Genomic DNA, 21,683 nt, shown 5'->3' with positions numbered 1-21,683 from the left:
CTCACACCTCCTCCCTCACTCACTCCGCATGAGCCATGCCAGCTTCCTCACACTTCTAGAACAGTCAGGCTTACGTTTGCCTCAGGACCACTGCACTTGCTTTTCCCTCTGCCTGAAATTATCTGTCCCCAGATATGTCTGCATGGGCTGGGCACAGTAGCTCACACCTGTAATCCCAGAACTTTGGGAGGCCAAGGCGGGTGAATCACTTGAGGTCAGGCATTTGAGACCAGCCTGGCGAACATGGTGAAACCCCGTCTCTACTAAAAATACAAAAGTTAGCTGGGCATGGTGGCTTATGCCTGTAGTCCCAGCTACTCAGGAGGCTGAGGCAGGAGAATTGCTTGAACCCAGGAGGCAGAGGTTGCGGTGAGCCAAGATCGCATCACTGCACTCCAGTCTGGGTGACAGAGCGAGACTGCACCTCAAACAGACAAAGAAAAAATATGTCTGCATGGCTTGCCTCTTATCTCCTTTGGTCTTTAATCAAGTGTTACCTTCTCCAATCTTCCCTCACCACCCTGTTTAAAATTGCAGCGCATCAGCGTTCATAGCTTTACTCATGCAGTCCAAGTGTGGAGCAGCCCACATGTCCCCCAGCTGACGAGTGGGTAACACACGTGGACTCTCCACACAGTGGCTCCTGAGAACAGTCAGGGCTGAGCACGCACTCGGGATGGTAGAGTTAGCAGCTCGAGAGGGCGACCCTGGCACTGCAGCTGTGCCACACCTGGCACCCCAGGATGTGCACATCTCTGTCCCTCCTCTCCTGCTTTCCCCGCCTGTCTTCTCTCTTGCGTCTCCTCTCTCTGTGTTCACTTTTGGCTTCAGCTGGGCCAGAGGCCTATGGTGGCCTCTGTGTCATTGTGCAGCCCTTCTCATGGCAGCAGAGGTAAAACGTTTATTGCCAAATATGGCATAAAATACAAAATCCCCAGTAGCGCCACAGTCAGGCTGGGTGATGAGAATGGGATATCAAATGATTACACAAGGAAAGAAAGCGACTGTGAGATTCTCTGTTGGCCCAAACAGTGCCCCAGGCGTCTTCCTGGTTTGGAAAGTGACTGTAAGGCTGTCATGAGTCAGGAAGAAAGGTGACGCATTGCAGTGGCCAGAAAGGACTTGCTCCTTTCATCTCATTTTTCTCATTTTCTTAACCTGGGAACAACCCATTTGTTCCTGTTTCTCAGTCAAAGGTAAAGAGCTATTGAAGGAAGCCCCTCTGGGAGCAGCCCTGCCACTGAAGTACTCTTCCTCCCTGGCTTCGCCGCAATTTCCAGGAGGCAGCTCAGGGATGGAGAATCCTCCCCGGTGGTGCCTGGACAGGGTTCCAGGGCTTCCCTGTGCTTGGTCGTATAGCACAGAGCTCTTCATCAGACCAGGATTTGGGCTCACTTCCTTCTCCCCACCTGCCCCATTCAATGATGACCTCTTGGTCAAGGCCTGTGTCTCCTTGGGATGTGGTACTGGGGAGGCCCTGGCCTCCAAGAGGCACTCACTCAGTACGTGTTTTCAGGGGATCTATGTGCCAGCCTGAAGGCAGATCTTAGACTGTCATCACTGTGCACTGACAGCAGAGCATCCAGGCAAGCTCAGAGGCATGCGCGACTTGGGGTAGACGTCTGCATGAGCCTCTAGCAGGGGGATGCTACAGAACTTGACCCAGCAAGCGTCAGAGCTGAACTGATCCTGTCTGTTGCCTGCATGTTTCTAAGAGTGACAAGGTCACAGCAGCACAGGCATTCATAGTGACTCTTCTCCTGGGAACCAAACCACTTGAAAATTGCATTGCAGTGAAATTCAGCCAGCACTCACTAAGCATCTACTCTGTTTGGGGCACAAGTGTACAGACCTAATATGTAAACAAACCACTGGGGTATGAAGCACTAGATGCCGTGAGTGCAGATAAACTGACTGACACTCTCTTTCTCTCTCTCTCTTTCTCAGCGCCCGCTATGGGCACTGGCATAAGAACAAGGCCCCAGGCGAGTACCGCAGTGGCCCCCGCCTCATCATTTTCATCCTTGGGGGTGTGAGCCTGAATGAGATGCGCTGCGCCTACGAGGTGACCCAGGCCAACGGAAAGTGGGAGGTGCTGATAGGTGAGTGGCCATGCTTCCAGCGGAAGGCGCCGCCGCATCGCACCTTGACTCCATTCCACGCTTTGGTGTCGCATCTGTCATAGACTCCCTTGACCCACAAAACTTAGTCTCTAGGTAACTGTGGACAGCAGTAGCTAGGGGCAAAGGGTTCCCTCCTTGGTCTGCCCTGCTGCGTCTCTCAATGGAAGGCAGCCTCATGAGGTAGGAAGTGCCTGATCCCAGGGTCCGGCAGACTCAGGCTCAGATTCCTGCCCTGCAAACTGCAAGTGGGTGACCTTGAGCAAGTGGCTCCAGCTCTCCAACCATTTCCTTACTCAGCAAAACGGGATCAGTAATACTCATTCACAGCCTTGAACTAGGCCCAAGATGAGGTCTATCAGTTTCCTGGCATTGGCCTCATGCCCAGGCAGGAATGGGCAGTGAATGGCAGTCAATCGCTGCCCTGTCAGGTGGAGATGGACAGACAGCTGTGAGCAGGTGCTGCCTGAAACTACTGCCTGACCTCTGGACTCTGCCCAGGGCTCCCCCAGCCACCTCCAACCACTTTCCAGGTCTGCCATGCCCTTTCTCGTATTTCCTGTTCGTTTTCCAAAAGAGAGGAAGCAACTCGTAGGAGCTAGCTTAACGCAGCAGGAGACTTTTCTCCTTTTTCGTGCCTTTGGGGGCTTCTATGATGTTTAGGGCTGGAAGAAGATGAACGAGCTAAGAAAAGTCTTGCTTTCTCCAGATGCCTCCCTTTTTGTTCTGTTTTGCCCTTAACAAAATGGAGGGTACCCGCCAGCCTGGGAGTCCCTCTCAACACTGTCTGGCAAGAAGCTGTCATGTTCACTACCGTGGCTGGGCTCTGTCCTCAGTGGAAACAGACTTATGCCGAGCAAGGAGTGAGGCCAGGGCTCTTGGCCTCCTTTTGGAAGGGGGTGTGCTCTGCACCCAGTGGGGAATTATACTCTCCAGGGCCGAGGATGGCCTCTCAGGCCACTTACACATGAACTGCTACAGGAAGAGGCCCTGAGCTGCCCCAGCTGGGAGGCATCGCTGACCTTCTCCCATAGGTGCCCACCACTGGTCTTAATCCCAGGCACAGTCATGATCTCGATAACAAGTGGCAGTTTTATACCTCCTATTTAGGGTGAGCAAGTCACAGTACCCCCACAAGCTATCCAAGTGAGCAGACTCCATAGACCAGTCCACATGGCTGTTTCTGGGTTTTTCAAGATGGATCTGGGGCTGTCAGCCGCCTCTCTGATAGTACAATCCAGTGGGGAGACTGTACCTCCCCGCTGCAGCCCTCAAGCTTCCCGTGTCAGGTCACCAGCTCTGCACATAACTGTTTTTCCCTTCTGTTGTATAGCCCCGGTGATAAAGCTCTCTGCTCCCTGCTTGCATATGTATTGCATGAATGTAGTGAGTAATTCTGAGCTCAAACACAGCTTTTCTGGACAGAAGCTGTCACAGCCAGGCTTTGGGTATAAATCTTCCCCTTCATCTGTAGACCTGACTTGAGGTTCCATATATCGGGAGGTGGGAACCTGGGGATATGAAGTTGCCCATGAAGATTCATGGAGGGGCCTCTCGCAGACAGCTGACGTCCGCTGTGTGGCCTCCCCTGCTTTGTGCATGCCAGCCGCCTTGCTACCATGTGTGTGCGTGCGCGCTTGTGTGTGTGTGTATGCATGCGTGCACGTGTGTGTGTCTTGCTTTCTCATACCTCATTGGCTGCATAAAATGTAGGCCTAAGTTGGCATGTTCCTGTGACGTACCTTTGTTCAAGCAGTCAGCTGGCCTCTGTTCTCCCACAGGTTCTACTCACATTCTTACTCCCACCAAATTTCTCATGGACCTGAGACACCCCGACTTCAGGGAGTCCTCTAGGGTATCTTTTGAGGATCAGGCTCCAACAATGGAGTGAGAGCCAAAGAAACAAAGTAAAAGCAGCTTATTACAGAAAAGAAACTCTTCCACTCTGAAGGGCTTTCTTTGATTATTCCGTCACTCTTTTTCTTTATTTCTTCCTTTTTAGTTTATTATTTATTTGATTTTGTTTCAACAAGAAAATGCTTGCAGTTCTCAACACCGATTGAAAATGTGTCCAGTGCTGCCCTCACAGCCCTGCCATGAACCCTCCGGGCTCTGACCTGCTGGCTCACTCATGCCTTGGGTTCCGCACTGCTCAGACGCCTGCAGGCCGCTGAGTGGAAACTAAAAATGATAATGACTGCTGTGAACAGTTGTCAGAGAGGGAACTGAAGTTTTGGGGGATGCCTGAAGCACAGTGCCCAAGCCTGCTGGTCTGGGATGAATTTGTGGCCCCCACAAGGAATGTAGAGTGTCCTGGTTGTGCTGGGTGTGGGGGTCTGAGAGTGAGGCCAGTGGACATTCAGGGAACACCATGTCCAGGAAGGCAGGCGGTGGTGGAGATGGCTGGTCGTGAGGGAAGCTTGGCAGGCAATGTAGAATAGACCCCAGGTTAGTGGCAGCTGGACGGATGGTGTGAATACCTTTTTCCTAGGACAGGCACTTCTCAAGAAATAAGTTATAAGGGGTAATTGGGTCACAAGCCGCCATCTGCTTGGGGAACTCCAATCTTTAGTGGGAAGAGCTTTTGTTTCATGTTCCTCTGCAGGAAACGGCACTTAATGGTCATTTGCTCTTTTAGTAATTACTTTTAATTCTGTGGATCCTTTCAAGAGTTGAGTAGTCATACCCTCTCTCTCCCACTGAAGTCCCTTGGTAGGGTCTGAGAGCCTTTCAGTAGAAATGTTTTTTTTTTTTTTTAAGACAGGGTCTTGCTATGTTGCCCATGCTGGAGTGCAGTGGCTCTTCACAGGTGTGATCACAACACACTGCAGCCTCAAACTCCTGGCCTCAAGAGATCCTCCTATCTCAGCCTCCTGAGTAGCTGGCACCATAGGCCCATACCACTGTGCCCAGCATAAACCTATTATTAATGCTCTGTGTGGTTTTAGAGAGCATCTTCTGTCTCCCACCAAGCTTGTTACCCAGAACCTACTGTCTGCTTAGTAGACTATCCAAATTTTATTTTTTTACTTTTATTTTTATTATGATTATCTTTTTGTTTGAGACAGAGTTTCGCTCTTGTTGCCCAGGCTGGAGTGCGCAATGGCATGATCTCGGCTCACCACAACCTCTGCCTCCTGGGTTCAAGTGATTCTCCTGCCTTAGTCTCCCGAGTTGCTGGGATTACAGGCATGCGCCACCACACCTGGCTAATTTTTTTTTTGTATTTTTAGTAGAGATGGGGTTTCTCCATGTCGGTCAGGCTGGTCTTGAACTCCCAACCTCAGGTGATCCACCTGCCTCAGCCTCCCAAAGTGCTGGGATTATAGGCGTGAGCCACTGCGCCCAGCCGACTATCCAAATTTTGATCTTCAAAATTGTCCTCATTCCCTCCTCTCTCTTTCTATCCTTCAGATATGATGGGAACCTCCTATGTGTTTAAATGGCAGGCTTCCATCACATCAGTGACTCCTTAGCTTATTATATATTCTGTCATGAGGCCATATTTTGTGTACCTGACTTTGTGTATATCATTGACAATGGACCCTGGAAAAGCCCCTTCACCTGAGCTGAGATGTGGCCCAGTGAGTCACAGAGTGTGAGTCCCCTGTGAGCAGTGGAGAGAGACCTGGACTCAGAGCCAGGAGGACTAGCCTCTACCCCAGCTCCTCCATGGGCACCTGTGTGGCTATGGAAAGATATCCTCGCTCTCTGGCCATAGCATAGGAGCACAGGGAGGCTAGATCGCAGTGCCCCCAGGCGCGCAGGACCTCTGACATTCTGTATATTCAGTGATTACGATTTGTGCCTCAAACCATGCAGTCCTGCCCACTCTCTCACTCTCTGGTGAGCCTCAGGGGAATGGCCCTTCAGAACCTTGGCTAGGTGACATCAGAAGCTGCTTGTGTATGTAAGGAAAATGGTGCTTCCTCCTAAAGGTAGGAACAGGAGGGTACGCTGTTTATCTCCTCCTCTCTCCCTTCCTTGACATGAATGTCAAGGCAGCAGTGTGCTAAGGAACTGAAAGTAGTTGGGAACCCAGAAAGTGGACCTGGTTATAGCCCTAGGCTATAGCTCCCATCCTGACTGGGCTGGCCCTCCCTAGAAAGCAAGGCCAGTAGGTGGTGAATAAAAGCCATTGTTTTTAAAAAAATCATTCCTTAGAAGCACTTTGATAGGATGTAAATCAGAGACATCTGGTTCTGTGTGCAGACTGCAGGTAGGTGGATGGATTTGCTGCAGTATGTATTTTAAGACTTCTAGAAAGACAAATGTTCAGTCGAGTCTGCAGCAATAGCAGACCACTTGCAGGATCTGAAAGAATCACAGACTCAAACTGCAAAGGCTCCTGCTAGGATGAGTTCTGAGCTTCCCTGCTTCAGAACAAGCTTCTCCTCTGCAGAGTATTTTCCTTTGCGTTATATTTGATCAGCAGAGGTCTCAGCTGCCATCAAAACAAAGAGAAGGTAAACAGACTCCGTATATTCCTGGCTTCCGAAATCATTTGCTGAGTGGTGTTGGGTTTTAGCGCATTCAGTTAAGCAAGGCACAAAGCCCCAATACCAGTGAGGTCAGAAAGCAGATTAAGGTCTGACTTGCCCTCTTCTGTTGTGATCGTCCAGGTGACCAAAGTACAGGACAGTGCAGACCGTCAGAAAACTTGAGTGTCCTAAAGACCAGTATTGTGGCAGCATACCTTTTGTGTCTTCTTTCTCTTCTTTCTCTTTCTTTCTTTCTTTCTTTCTTTCTTTCTTTCTTTCTTTCTTTCTTTCTTTCTTTCGTTCGTTCGAGTCAGGGTTTCACTCCGTTACCCAGGCTGGAGTGCAGTGGCATAATTTCAGCTCACTGTAGCCTGGACCTTCTGGGTTCAAGTGATCCTTCCACCTCAGCCTACCTAGTAGCTGGGACCACAGGCATGCGCCACCATGCCTGGCTAATTTTTTTGTACTTTTGGTAGAGACTGGGTTTCACCACGTTGCCCAGGCTGGTCTTGAACTCCTGAGCTCAAGTTATCTCCCAGCCTCGGCCTACCAAGTGCTGGGATTACAGGCATGAGCCACTGCGCCTGGCCCAACATATCTTTTAGGAGAGGATGAGTTTTCCTGCAGCAAATGAGAGGGTTCTCAGCAGACACCGTGCATGGGTGATGGTGCCATGCCCTGTCTTCCCGGCTCCTCTCCCTCCTGTAGCTGAGGCTGGCTCCCCCGAGGTCAGGGTTAACCAACAACTCTCACTAAATCCTCACCAATCGTCCCTCCACATTGTCTAAGAAAAGAAATCTTTTGATTAGATTTTCACCTCTGTGCTCTGGTTGGTTTATGATAAAAGTACTCTTCTTTGGGGAATGCCCAAGAGACTGTGAGAAGCAAATGCGAGAGAGCTGAAGACTGGATCAGATCTTTGTAGTACATGGGGGCCACTTGGGAGAAAGTTGGTGGGTTTTTATATCGATTATTTTGCTTCATTCCAGATTGGGGTCAGGTACGTTTCATTTTTCTTTGGGACTCAGATTTGAATCTGAATTCAGAGCCCACCTATTGCCTGGCTGCTATTCAAGCATCCACCTGCCCATCCCCTCCCCGCCCAGGGGCCACAGGGTCCCGAGAATCAAGAGCCTGGAGGCACTGCTTCTGGGCCTGTCTGTGCCACCCACCCTGAGCAGGCACCTGACTGCTCTGGCCTTCACGTGTCCCATGTGTAGGATGAGAGGGGTGGGCCGGATCACAGTTTTCCAAACCTGGCTGATGATCATACTCACCTGGGCTGCTCTTTAAATGTACACATTTTCTGGTGCTGCCCTGCAAATTCTGAGTCAGTAGGTCTGCTTCAGCCAAACTCAAGAATGATTGGACCAGCTAGCCTGCAAGAACACTTTTGGTTTTCAGATTCTGTCCGTGTAGAAAGAAGGATTTTGTCTCATCAGAGCTTGCGGTGTCTGGCCCACAGCTTTGAAAACATGTAGACAGTCATGTAGATGGGCCTCAACTTAGTTTTTAGAGACAACTGTTTCCATTTCATAATCTTCCAGTTATGGGGAATAAATAGGACCCTCAGAGCAAGAGGGCCCACTTGCTGCTCTATTCTGGAAAACCAACATGGTCAGCCATCTGTGGATTCAAAATGAGAATGTGTGCAAAATATGGATTATGGACTCACTCAGCTTAATTTGCAATGTTTATGGTGGCGAAAAGCTTGACCAATTTATTAAAACAACACAGATGATTGAGTGTGAAGAATTGACTTTCTGATGATCAGCATTTACACCAGCTAGTCTGGTCCCCTTAAAGAAACCACGTAGGTGAAGGCCTAGGCCAGAGCCTGTTGCCGAGGGTCTTCAAGGCTTCACTGATTGTCTCCAATACTCAGTCCTAGAATTGTTCTTCTTCAGTCAAGACTGGGAGCAATGAATGGTCAGTGATTAAATAATATCAGAGACTTCTAGTGCATTAATTCCCTAACTTCTCTTTGGCCTCTCCCAAATCATAGATTTACATACCAGCAAAGATAGGGAGGACTTTGGAATCAGCATCTGATCAGAGGAACCCCTTCGAATGCTTCCTTTAAGATGAGTCTGCCCTCTTTATTTCCTGGAGTCATTTGGATAGCTAAGGAGGGCCTTGGGGACGTTTTCTCTGGCACATGCGCTCCTTGCTGTTGCTTGTAACGAGGAAGCTCCCAAGCGAATCCCCACGCTCTGCAGGAGAGGCCGTCTTTCAGCATCTGGACACGTGGGCTACATGGAGTTGCAATTTGGAGGGCCCCCATCCTGGCAATGGTTCATTCTTCAGAGTTTGGGGCAAGCTTTGTAATGTGGGTCCTTTCTCCTCATTTGTACAGCAGCCTTTGGCCTCTTTTAGGACTAACAGGAAGAGTGATAAGGTCACAGAAATGAGTGGACTTCAGGGGAAAGGAGTGCTATAAAAAAGCCCAGGGACACACTCCTGAAACCTGTATCGCATTTGCTGCAGAAGCCTCAGGTCTGCAGAATGATGAGTCAGCTTTCCAGCGCAGGGCCCCTACCGGCCGCATGCACAGGGCATCATGCCGAGGACAAGTTCCTCACTCAGCTGGGAGTGGGCAGCTGAACTGCAGAGAAAGGGATGTTGGAAGAACAGAGACGGCTTTCCAAGTTTCTGCTAGTCTAGAGTGACCAGGAAGGGCTGCAGTTCCAGCAGTCTTGGGTCAGCTGAGCGAGTAGTTAGTGGTCAAAGGCATAGAGACCCTGGTATTGGCATCATGCCCAATAAGCCAGCCAAAGCCTTCTTTTGCCTGCCCTTGGGGTGGAAATCCAGCATCTGGTGGTTTCTGCTCCCCTGCTCCCATGAAGGCCCATTCCTTTGCCACGTCTCCAGGGAGGCACATTTTCAAGTACTGGTCTCTTTTGTTCAGTTCTTGTCTCCCACCAGGACCTTTCTTTGAAGTGCACTGCTGCATGCGTGCAGGCCTCATGCTCACCCACACACCACCCCGGTCACCTCTGTTCTGTTTAAGTCCATGTCCAAACCACACGACCCATGCATCTTTTTTTACTGCACTTACTAGATCTCTCTCTGTCTCCTTATGACAAAGACTTTCATTTATTTTTATTTTTATTTTTGCAGTAGAAGTATATCTAATTCCATTAGCTTAAATTTTTGCAAGCATTTCTAATCTCTTACAATACGCGGTCTCTGCAAGGTAAGGCCTCAGGTCCCCTGGCCCTTTCCCTCTCACACCTGAGGTCCCACCCACCAGGGCAGTACCAACTGGCTGGCTCCCAGAGGTCAGTGGATTCTCCCAGGGGGCTTTGCCTATCAACTTCCTCTCCCAGGCACCATGCTTTCCACACATGGTCCCCCTACCAACTCTGGCCCCATTTTCAACCTTTCCCCATGTTTGGAATTTCTCTCCCTGGCTTCACCTGGAGTTTAAGAGTGAATTAGAAACGCAGCTGCCCATCACCTGCAGATGGCTCTGCACCCTGATGGTGAGGCGGCTCGTTCCTTGGTGCAGCCTGGGACCCTGCCTGAACCAGAGGTTGTGTTTTGTTTATCCACAGCCCCCAAATATCTCCCAGGCCTATTGTGACGGGACCCCAACCCCAATCCTCACTCCCCTCCCTGCTTCCACTAGACCCAGACCAGGGTGGGGGAGGGGGGTGGGTGCAGATCTGGGAATCGAGAAGCGCAGGAAAGGAAGTGTTAGAAACCAGAACTGGCAAGCTCACTGTCTTCTCTGCCTCCTCCAGGATCCACACACATCCTCACCCCACAGAAACTGCTGGACACACTGAAGAAACTGAATAAAACAGATGAAGAAATAAGCAGTTAAAAAAATAAGTCGCCCCTCCAAAACACGCCCCCATCCCACAGCGCTCCGCAGCTTCCCACCACCGCCCGCCTCAGTTCCTTTGCGTCTGTTGCCCCCCTAGCCCTGCACGCCCTGGCTGGCACTGTTGCCGCTGCGTTCTCGTGTTCAGTGACGCCCTCTTCTCGTTTGAAACAAAAGAACATAATGCATTGTGTTTTTTAAAAAGAGTATCTTATATATGTATCCTAAAAAGAGAAGTTCATGTGCAATTGGTGCACAGCAGGAGAAATTTCTGGACTGTTAGGATGAATGGACGCCTTCTCCCCGTTATTTAAGATTTGTGACCTTGTACATAACCCTGGGTGACATGTGCACATTGCTTGGGTATGGAACGGTAGAAATTTGGGTGTTTTTAAAACCTTGTTTAGGGTTGTTCCTGTCCTTGTTGAGAATCATAGAGATGTCTGTGTTCTTGGAGTATTTCACACTGAGGACTAATCTGTTATCTTCATTCCAGTCCCTACCCCTCAGTGCCTGCTCTCATCCAAATAACCTGGGAGGTGACAATCGGGATATCTCAGGAGGTCCGAGGTGGAACAGACCTCTTTGCCTTTCCCAGCGTCTCATACCCCCGGTAGTGCAGCTGTGGGTGGAGGCTGGGGTGTCTGCACGAAGCCAGGCCAGCGTCCTCCTCCACAGCCTGTCACTGCCCCCTCCCCGGCCTGTGTCCACAGTGCTGTGATCACGAGGGAAGTCCTCCAGCCTAAGTCACAGTGCCCTGACAGGTGAGAAGCAAACTCCCGCTGGAAGCCTCCATCTCTTTGGAAAAACAGTTAGTCTGGAGCCTGTGGCCCAGGCCCTTCTGTCCCCAGGCATCACCCCAACAGCTCATTTTTCCTAGTCAGCCTTCATTCAAGGGTCAGGAATGGACCAGAAGAGATGGGTTCTGGAGGCCCCTGAACAGAAGGGCTATGGCTGTGGAGAAGGTTCTTGGCCCGTTGGACTCACACAGACCCTGTACCCTCTTGACAAGCATCTTCAGTCAGATTATCCTCAGTTTCAGATACTTCATAATACCTTGTGTCGTGTGGGGTCATACATCATCGTGTTTGTAAGAGAAGATGGTCATTTTGTTCTCTGTATAAAACTTAGCTCTAAAGCAGAAACTAAAGCAGCAAATGCAGGAAGGCTGTCTCGCCATCCTCAAGACTCAGCAGCTCTCATTCTCCAGTGGTGAGCACACCATTTGTGCTGCTGCTGTTGTCGTGAAATATAATAACAGTGGAAGTCACAAAAATGTCCCCTGCCCAGCCCCCTCGCCGCCCTTGACCTCCTGCAGGCCATGTGTGTATTACTTGTCTAGTGATGTCCTCTCAAAGTGCTGTACGCGAGCTCGGCGCCACCTCCGCCTCCCTTTCAGAGCCTGCTCCCCGCCCTTTCTGCGCACTGCATTGTGGTGTTCTCTTCTCAAGGCTTTGAAATCTCCCCTTGCACTGAGATTAGTCGTCAGATCTCTTCCCGTCTCCCTCCCAACTTATACGACCTGATTTCCTTAGACAGAACCACAGGCACCTGCACCAGGCGTCTTACTCCCGCTGCTTGTTCTGTCCCCTCCCTCGGACCAAACAGTGCTCATGCTTCAGGACCTTGTTTGTCGAAGATGTTGGTTCCCTTTCTCTGTTATTTATATAAAAATAATTTATCAAAAGGATATTTTAAAAAAGTAGTCTGTCTTGAAACTTGTTTACCTTAAAATTATCAGAATCTCAGCGTTTGAAAGTATTGAAGCACAAACATATATCATCTCTGTACCATTCTGTACTAAAGCACTTGAGTCTAATAAATAAAGAAATCAGCACCCCTTCCCGGTGTCCAGGGGGCTCCAGTCTGGCTTTCCTTTGGGCAACAGAAGGAGAAAGCTTTTGCAGTGGTTCATTGCAGAGGAGGTGGCCACCCCCGGCTGTGGCATGGAGTCTTCTGGACCCAGGTCCCCGTTGCTTGCGTTAGATCTGTAGCCACCTCATATTGGAGACTAGCCATGGAGCTTGTCTTGGGCCCCTAGCAGCGACAGCGCACTGCCTAGAGATGAGGCCATTCTTCCACCGTGTTTCTCCTTATCTAGAATGCTTTACTTTCTTCCCTTTTTATTTATTTATTTATTTTTTGAGATGGAGTCTCACTCTGTCGCCCAGGCTGGAGTGCAGTGGCGAGTCTCGGCTCACTGCAACCTCTGTGTCCTGGGTTCAAGCGATTCTCCTGCCTCAGCCTCCCGAGTAGTTGGGATTGCAGGCACCCACCACCATGTCCAGCTAATTTTTGTATTTTTAGTAGAGACAGGGTTTTGCCATGTTGGTCAGGCTGGTCTTGAACTCCTGACCTCAGGTGATCCGCCTACCTCAGCCTTAGAAAGCTTTTTTAACGCAGACACTGCAGGGCTCCATCTTTGCAGATGCTCCCTCTCCAATCATGTGGTGCCTGTGTATTTAGGGCATGCAGTGAGGTCACTTCACCAGCGTTACTCCTCTCCTCCTCTGCTCCTGCTGCCGCACCATCCACCCTATGTGTATAATGAACTTCTCTCCAGGATGGAAGCTGGTGCGTGTCCTGCTTGTCTTGGAACCTGCTCATGACCTGAGAAGACTGCAATGAGGTGGGCTCAGCTCTCAGAGTGGACCCGTAAGTGAGGGTCGAGGCCACACAGGAAACTTGCTAGAATGCTGGGCCCAGGGGAGTGAGACCCTTTGTAGGGACTTCTGTCTCTACTTCTTTTTCCCCCATCATTCTCATTCTGATCCTGATCTCCTTTATAGCACTGAGAAAGCTACCAACTCAAGGGCAGTTGGTGGAATTTGTACCACCACAGCCTGCTATAGTCTGGTGAGACATGCCTCATAAGGAGGTAACAACCATTGATTGACCATGCCAGGCCCCTCACATACTTGTCTGTTAGGCAGATCCTCTCCCATTCTACAGATGAGGAAGCTGAGGCTCAGAGAGATGCAGAAACTCAGAAAGCTCACTCCCCTGACACCCATTGTCTTGTCTTGTCTTGTCTTGTTGTTGTTGTTTTGTTGTTGTTGTTGTTGTTTTGTTGTTGTTGTTGTTGTTGTTGTTTTGAGACTGGGTCTCACTCCCTTGCCCAGGCTGGAGTGCAGTGGCCCAATCACAGCTCACTGCAGCCTTGACCTCCTGAGCTCAAGTGATCCTCCCACCTCAGCCTCCCGAGTAACTGGAACCACAGAACCACAGGCACGTGCCACCATGCCCAGCTAATTTTTGTATTTTTCTGGAGAGATGGAGTCTTACCGTGTTGTCCAGGCTGGTCTTGAGCTCCTAGGATCAAGCGATTGGCCTGCCTCAGCCTCCCAAACTGTCGGGATTACAGGCGTGAGCCACCGTGTCTGGCCCCCATTATCTTTATCATTAGTTCACCAGCAAACAGAAGGCTTTGGAACGAGATCCAAGATTGGAATTTTTAAAATTCTAAATTGTTCTAAGCCGAATTTACATTAAAGCAAAAGCAGCACTGTTTGCTGCTTCCCGGGATCATCTGTCCCTCCACGCTCCTGGGAGTGGCTTTCTAGTATCTCCCTGGTTGTTTCTGAAGTCTTCTGTCCCAGCTTCCTGTCACCTGTCTCCATTCTACCCCTTCACTACCACCCAAGAGCAAATGAGTGTGGCCCTTTAGGTTCTTGGCCAAAGCCCTGGTCCTCCTGTGTTACCCAGCGGAGATGGAACCCACAGGCCATGCTAAAAAGTCTTCAACAGTGTTAAATATCCTTGGAGGAGCAGGGAGTTCCAAAACAACCCAAAGCATGCAACACCAACTGAGCCATTCTAAAGCCAGGTCTGTGAGTTGCAGCCAGGCACTGTGCCTTTCCAGAGGCCCTGGTCCAGGCTGTGGGACTCAGCAGAGACTGCTGGGGGCCTGTGCACCCACCTCGGAATGACACCAAGCATTTGTTCCTGAGGAAGCAGAAGGCCAGAGTGGTTAGGAGCACAGACTTCAGCATCAGCACACCTAGGGTTAAATCTACCCTTGGTCTCTTTCCACATGATCCTGACAGGTGACTTTGTTCCCTCCTGTAGTGCCTGTGGAGGCAGGAAGCTGAGCCGGGCTACCAGGAAGCACAGTGAGGGCTCAGCCATTGATGATGATGATGATGGTGATGATGATGCTGCTGCTGCTGCTGCTGTTGATGATGAGTCCAAGCCAAGCCTGGGGAGAAAAGAATAAATAGTCTCATAAATTTAAAAAAGCCCAATGCTCATCAACAAGAGAACAGATAAACTGTATATTCACCCAATGGTGAGTTTAAAGCAGTTAAAAATGCATGACACACAGTTGCATATATCAACATGAATAGATCTCAGACACTTAACGATGAGTGAAAAGAGCACAGTATGGGAGGATACAGACAGGATAGTGCATTTACATAAAGCTTCAATGTTGCAGGCTGAAAGAGTGAGGGTCGTGATCAACTCAGTATCCTGGAGGCTATATGAGTAAACAGCAAACTGTTCTCATAAATGCAGAGTGTTGGCAAACTGACAAACTGCATCTGCTGCCCAGAAGGAATGCAGAGGGCAGTCACTCCCTAAGCCCAGTTTTCTTGTGATTAGGTACATCTGAAGCCTGTTAGCAATAATGTGAACCTGTGATCAATTAAGCAGCTGACCAATCATTACCTCCTCTTCCCTGCTCTTTCTACCCCGTAAATTCAAAGGGCTGTAGAAGCTCAGAGCTGCTGCTCTTGCTCCCTAGAAGCAGGGAGCCCATTTCTTCTTCCCCCGACCCCTTCTTTTAAAACAGTTTCTTTTAAGTTTTCATTTCTGCATTCGTCCTTCTTCATTCAGTCCCGTAGTAACCGTGGCAAACCGCGGCACTTCAAACCTCATAAAAAGCACCATATATTGCTTATGGATACATATGTTGTAAATGTGTGAAAACATGCGTGGGAATGACAAATACCGAAGTCAGGATAGTGACTGGCCATGGGGAAAGGATGGTTATTATTGTTGTCTTATCTCTTCAATTCCAAATGAGCCACGGGCTTAAAAGTGCTTCATTGAATTTAAAAAAAAAAACGTATTAATACAATCATTCTGATTGTGGTTATATATTAAGGCCAGGCACAGTGGCTCATGCCTGTAATCCCAACACTTTGGGAGGCTGAGGAAGGTGGATCACTTGAGCCCAGGAGTTTGAGACCAGCTTGGACAACATGGTGAAACCCTGTCTCTACAAAAAATTTAAAAATTACCCTGGCATGGTGGCATGTGCCTGTAGTCCCAGCTACTCAGGAGGCTGAGGTGGGAGGATCACCTGAGCCCGGGAGTTCGAGGCTGCAGTGAGCTGTGATTGTGCCACTGCACACTAGCTGGGACAAGAGCAAGACCCTGTCTGTAAATAAATAAATAATATATTGGCACTTATTATGTGCCAGGCACTGAGTGCTTTGTATGTGACTTGCTGAATCTTCTCAACAACTCTAGGAGTTAGGTGCCATTATTAGCCCTATTTACATATGGGGAAGCAAAACCACATAGAGACAAAGCAACTTGGCTAGGGCCCTCCAGTTAGTACATGGCAGAGACTAGATTTAAACACAGCCATCTGACTCCAGAGCCCTCCACTATCAGAAAAACATTATCAACGGGGTGCGGTGGCTCACACCTGTTAATCCCAGCACTTTGGGAGGCCGAGGAGGGCGGATCACTTGAGGTCAGGAGTTCGAAACCAGCCTGGCCAACATGGTGAAACCCTGTCTGTACTAAAAATACAAAAAAATTAGCTGGGCGTTGTGGTGGACACCTGTAATCCCAGCTACTTGGGAGGCTGAGGCAGGAGAATCACTTGACCCTGGGAGGCAGAGGTTGCAGTGAACCCAGATTGTGCCATTGCACTCCAGCCTGGGGAACAGAGCAAGACTCCATCTCAAAAAAGAAAGAAAACATTCTCGGAGCAGACAGTGGGATTCCAGTGTGAATACAGAGTGTGAGTCTGTATAGGCTGGAACAAATGACTCTTCAAGGATGATGATTTTACACAAGCAACAAAAAAGAAGAAAAAGAGTGGAAATAAAGTGCTACAATAAAAATTGGATTTTCCTGGGCCAGTGAGTTACACCTGCCTGGTCCCCTGTGCATTATCTGTTATAAAAGAACATTGTCAAAGAGTGGATGAACACACTGAAATATTTTAGTTATTTCAGTTACTTCAATCAAATATTTCAATCAATTTCAACTGAAGCACAGTAACCTAGTCCATAAGCCAAGCCCATTTTTCCAGACCAAGCACTAAAGAATACAGTCTAGAATGAAACTGATGAATTCCATTGCTAAAGGTTGGGAAGAAACCCAAACTACAGAGACAGTGATCTGAGTTACGCTCCTTGGAGTAAAAAGTGGCACCGACTGTTGCCAAGTTTGTAAAACCAGCTGCTGCTGGCCGGGCGTAGTGGCTCACGCCTGTAATCCCAGCACTTTGGGAGGCCGAGGTGGGCGGATCACCTGAGGTCAGGAGTTCAAGACCAGCCTGGCCAACATGGTGAAACCCCGTCTCTACAAAAAAATACAAAGATTAGCTGAACATGGTGGCTTGTGCCTGTAATCTCAGCTACTCGGGAGGCTGAGTCAGGAGAATCACTTGAACCTGGGAGGCAGAGGTTGCGGTAAGCTGAGATCACACCACTGCACTCCAGCCTGGGTGACAGAGCAAGACTCTGTCTCAAACAAAAACAAACAGCTGCTGTTGACTTCCAGCATCCTTTGAGCAGATGACACTGTTGGCTGGTGGGAAGTGTCCGTGGCAGACTATGTGGAAGGACACTGTCAACACATGTGCTCCCTCTTAACAACTGGGCTGAATGGTGCTGAGCAGAATTTGAGTCTCCTTCTGGTGGGAGCGCTGCTTCTTTATGAAGGGGAAGTGCTCAGATAGTGCTTGCTCTGTTTATCATTAAAATCGTGTGCTCAGATGACACCAAAAGGACTGACAAAACAAGAAAAAATGGGTAAATTGTTCTACTTCAAAATTTAAAGCTACAATCAAAGGACACAATCTGCAGGGTGAAAAAGGCAGTCTCAGAGTGGGAAAAAACTGTTTGCAAATCACATATCTGATAAGGGGCTAATATCCAGATGCAAGAACTCCTATACTCAACAACAAAAACAATCTGACTTAAAAATGGGCAGAAGTTTGGTGGCATGTGCCTGTAATCCTAACTACTTGGGAGGCTCAGGTGGCAGGATGGTTTGAGCCCAGGAGTTTGAGACCAGCCAAAGCAACATAGCAAGACCCCGAATCTATTTAAAAATAAATGAAATCAAAACCAGAAAAAATGGGCAAAGGATTTGAATAGCCATTTCTCTAAATAAATTATACAAATGGCAAATAAGCACACAAAAAGATGCTCAACTTCACTAGTCATTAGGGAAACACAAGTCAAAACCACTACCTCATACCTATTAGAATGGCTACTAGAAAAACAAAAAACAGGCCGGGCACAATGGCTCATGCCTGTAATCCCACACTTTGAGAGGCCAAGGATAGCAGATCACTTGAGCCCAGGAGTTCATGGCCAGCCTGGGCAACACAGTGAGACCTCAACTCTACAAAAAAGAAAAAAGAAAAATTAGCCAGTCGTGGTGGCACATGCCTGTAACCCCAACTACTTAGGAGGCTTGCTTGAGCCCAGGAGGTCAAGGCTGCAGTGAGCCATGATTGCACCACAGCACTCCAGCCTGGGCAACAGAGTGAGACCCTGTCTCAAAAAATAAAAATGGGTGGGGCAAATTCCTACCCATTCTCTCTGAAGCACGTGTGCCCCTCCCTGTGGATATAGAATCCCTGGATCTAGGGTGTAATGGTATGGGGAATCCACCACCTTGTCTGTTTCTAAGAAAAAACAACAAAAAAGAGAAGGGATGGGTTAAAGGTCCTGAATTAGCCGCCCCTGGAGCTGTCCCTGTCCCAGCAGCGGCTTCCCACAAGACCAACTTTTTGTGGTCTGTGATCTCGGCTCACTGCAACCTCTCCCTCCCGGGTTCAAGTGATCCTCCCTCCTTAGCCTCCGGGTTAGCTGGGACTACAGGCTAATTTTTGTATTTTTAGTAGAGATGGGGTTTCACCATGTTTGCTAGACTGGTCTCGAACTCATGACCTCAAGTCATCCGCCAGCTTCGGCCTCCCAAAGTGCTGGCATTATAGGTGTGAACCACCGCGCCCGGCCAAGGACAACTTCTTGGGGTTTCACAGAAGCCAAAATGCCCGAGGAACCCCCGGCGCTCTGGCAAGAGTGGGACTCCACCCGGAGTTGCAGCCAGGGCGCCTTCTGCCCGGCGGCCCGCACTCCCCTCAACCAACGCGGAACCAACACTCTAGGCCGAAACACTGTGAGCAAGGAAAAGGCCGACACCCAACACCAGTCACGGCGGCGGGTCAGACGCGGCCTCGGGACAGGGATTGGGGAGGCCGGGCTTCCAGGGCTAGTAAGCGTCCGCTAGCCGGGCTGTTTAGGGATTGGTCGCCCCTGGCCCTGGAGGCGGGGTTCTTGGAGTAAGACGGTTGCTGATTGGCTGGCTTTCCGAGGCGGGGTTGTGAAGTGTTGGTCATTCTATCCAGGTGCTGGATTAGGCAGTACGAATACTAAAATTGGAACCAATGACACGCAGATTGGTGAAGCGTTCCATATTTTTTCCATGTGATACCCTAAAGTAGGATGAAAGACTGTGCTGAGCAAAATAAAATGGGCTATCGGGGAAAAAAAAAAAACAAAACTGGTTCTGGGAGTTAGCTGTTACCAGAACAGTCTCTTCCTAGGACAACAGGCACTTTTAATTCTCAGTGTTTATTGCATAACAGTTACCAGATGGGCTATGGAGTTGAGCCTGGGATTTGACTCCTGACTTCCCTGCGTGACCTCGAGAAGTTACTTAACCTCAATTTTCCCGAATAATATAAGTGCCTCCCGAGACTGAGGCGGGCGGATCACTTGAGGCCAGGAGTTTGAGACCAGCCTGGCCAACAGGGTGAAACCCCGTCTCTACTAAAAATACAAAAACTAGCTGGTTGTGGTGCACTCCAGCCTGGGAAGCAGAGCAAGACGGTCTCAAAAAAATAATAAAGTCAAATAAAAATAAAGTAACTTGGAACCTGCACTTCTGCTGCGATCAAATACTGCACTGCTCCTTCTCTGGTCTAGGAAGCTTATGTGTTAGGCTGTCTCTCTGACCCCCTCTTGCCTGCTCCCTCCTCTCAGCTGCAGCTTCTCTGGCCTTCATCAAATTTGAGTTGTTTTTCTTGCCTTAGGCCCTGTGCTGTCTTTCCATCTCCCACCCACACCCCTTATGGGCAGCATCTCCTTCTCCTCCAAGCCTAGCGCCTCCATGATGGGGGCTGTTCCTGGCTCCTCCTTGTGCTTTTGGAGCTCTCTGTACCTTTCCTCTGTCAACTAAAAAATGAAATCAGCCCTTCACTGACTTAATGGAGTCCCCCTTGGCTAAGGAACCCCAGAAAAACCTTAAAAACAGTTCCCAGCCATGAGATGGGGGGGTCAGACACGCCTCATGAAGCCTCTCCGTTTTACAGTTTAGAAACAACAACCGACCAGCATTCATGTTAAAATAGAGATCATAAGACTGGCAGAACAGACTCTTTATGGCAATACAGTATCAAATTATAAACAGGACCTCGGGCCATGGCAGGTGAGGATTAAGTCACACACTCCACACTTGCCACAAGCTTTTCTTTTTCTCTAGCAGCTAAACAAGTTCTCGATGGCCTGGAGATAAGCAATATTAAAACAATTACAATTCACCCAGCTCCCAGAGGCTGAGGGGCTGACCACCTGTTCCACCAGCCATAACTACAGCTTTCACTGGACAAGAGGCTGATTTCAGCAACTTTCTCCAGATAAGAAGACTATGGACTGGCTCTGGCCAGTTTACAGAGCACTTGCGTGCCCTCATTTTCTGAAAAGCCCTTTCGACGAATAGGGCCTAATTGTAATACATTTAAATGCCAAGTCTCCACCCCAAAGTAAACATGGGTCGAATGGTACATGCATGTTTGTTCAATATGCATGTGTCAAACCACCTTCATGAATATGCATAGCCCCTCCTACAATCTGCTAAATATGTATGTTTAGCCAACCCGTTCAGCATAAAGCTCCTACCCCAACCCCTTCTCTTACCTGTCTCTGGTCTTGGCTGGAGGCACGCTTCCTAGCCTGTGGGATGACCACCTTGCAGGCTGTCACCTCCTCTAAAGGAGTCTCCTCCTCTCCTTTCCCAAATTTATAAATCATGTGATTTTTTTCAAGTTAATGTATCATAGTACCAGATCACAGGTGTAATTCTGCTACTTGTGTTCACATCTGATTGACGTCTTCCCCAACACACACGGGGCCACTTACTTTAATAAGGGCATAGAAGCAGGGATCTATTAGTTGAATAAACAAAGGGAATGAATGAATGAATGAATGAATGAATGAAGGCACTTAATCAAGACTCAGCTGTGGCCGGGCGCGGTGGCTCACGCTTGTAATCCCAGCACTTTGGGAGGCCGAGGCGGGCGGATCACGAGGTCAGGAGATCGAGACCATGGTGAAACCCCGTCTCTACTAAAAATACAAAAAATTAGCCGGGCGTGGTGGCGGGCGCCTGTAGTCCCAGCTACTCGGAGAGGCTGAGGCAGGAGAATGGCGTGAACCCGGGAGGCGGAGCTTGCAGTGAGCCGAGATCGCGCCACTGCACTCCAGCCTGGGCGACAGAGCGAGACTCTGTCTCAAAAAAAAAAAAAAAAAGACTCAGCTGTTTGCCAGACAGGCTCCAGCCCAAGGATCAGGAGTACCTGACCTGCTAAAGAAAGTGCTCTTCATCTCAGAGCTGATGAACCTGAACGTTCCAGTCATTTCCCTGGTAAAGTGCCCAATCTACTTGCAATCTTTAAAAATTGGCATGTTTGGGCCGGGCGCGGTGGCTCACGCCTGTAATCCCAGCACTTTGGGAGGCCAAGGTGGGTGGATCACCTAAGGTCAGGAGTTCAAGACCAGCCTGACCAACATGGAGAAATACCGGTGTCTCCACTAAAAATATAAAATTAGCCGGGCATGGTGGCACATGCCTATAATCCCAGCTACTCGGGAGGCTGAGACAGGAGAATTGCTTGAACCTGGTAGGCAGAGGTTGCAGTGAGTCAAGATCGCACCATTGCACTCCAGCCTGGGCAACAAGAGTGAAACTCCATCTCAAAAAAAAAAAAAAAAAATT

General features: G+C 49.2%; 1 protein-coding gene and 1 long non-coding RNA gene across 4 annotated transcripts in view; both read left to right on the top strand.

Annotated features, from left to right (window-relative positions):
* The window catches only part of STXBP1 (syntaxin binding protein 1), an 80,380-nt gene extending 68,108 nt beyond the window's left edge, over positions 1-12,272 (top strand). For 2 of the 3 annotated variants that reach the window (XM_055270997.2, XM_055270998.2), the window contains exons 18-19: positions 1,948-2,102; positions 10,348-12,272. In XM_055270997.2, coding sequence (XP_055126972.1) covers positions 1,948-2,102; positions 10,348-10,430 — 238 coding nt within the window. In that variant the 3' untranslated portion in view covers positions 10,431-12,272. Of the gene's footprint in view, positions 1-1,947; positions 2,103-3,901; positions 4,028-10,347 lie in introns of all 3 variants that reach the window. The other variant, XM_055270996.2, reaches the window with a different exon arrangement.
* Positions 12,273-12,978: 706 nt separating this feature from the next.
* LOC134736154 (uncharacterized) lies at positions 12,979-15,863 on the top strand. The gene is made up of 2 exons (XR_010119950.1): positions 12,979-13,059; positions 14,499-15,863. It is a non-coding gene; the product is annotated as an uncharacterized lncRNA (long non-coding RNA).
* The last annotated feature ends 5,820 nt before the right edge of the window (positions 15,864-21,683 follow it).

Source organism: Symphalangus syndactylus, chromosome 3 (genome assembly GCF_028878055.3).
Source record: "Symphalangus syndactylus isolate Jambi chromosome 3, NHGRI_mSymSyn1-v2.1_pri, whole genome shotgun sequence".
Taxonomy (NCBI): Eukaryota; Metazoa; Chordata; class Mammalia; order Primates; family Hylobatidae; genus Symphalangus; species Symphalangus syndactylus.
Note: the sequence above shows the minus strand (reverse complement) of the source record. Positions and strands in the feature narration are given on the sequence as shown.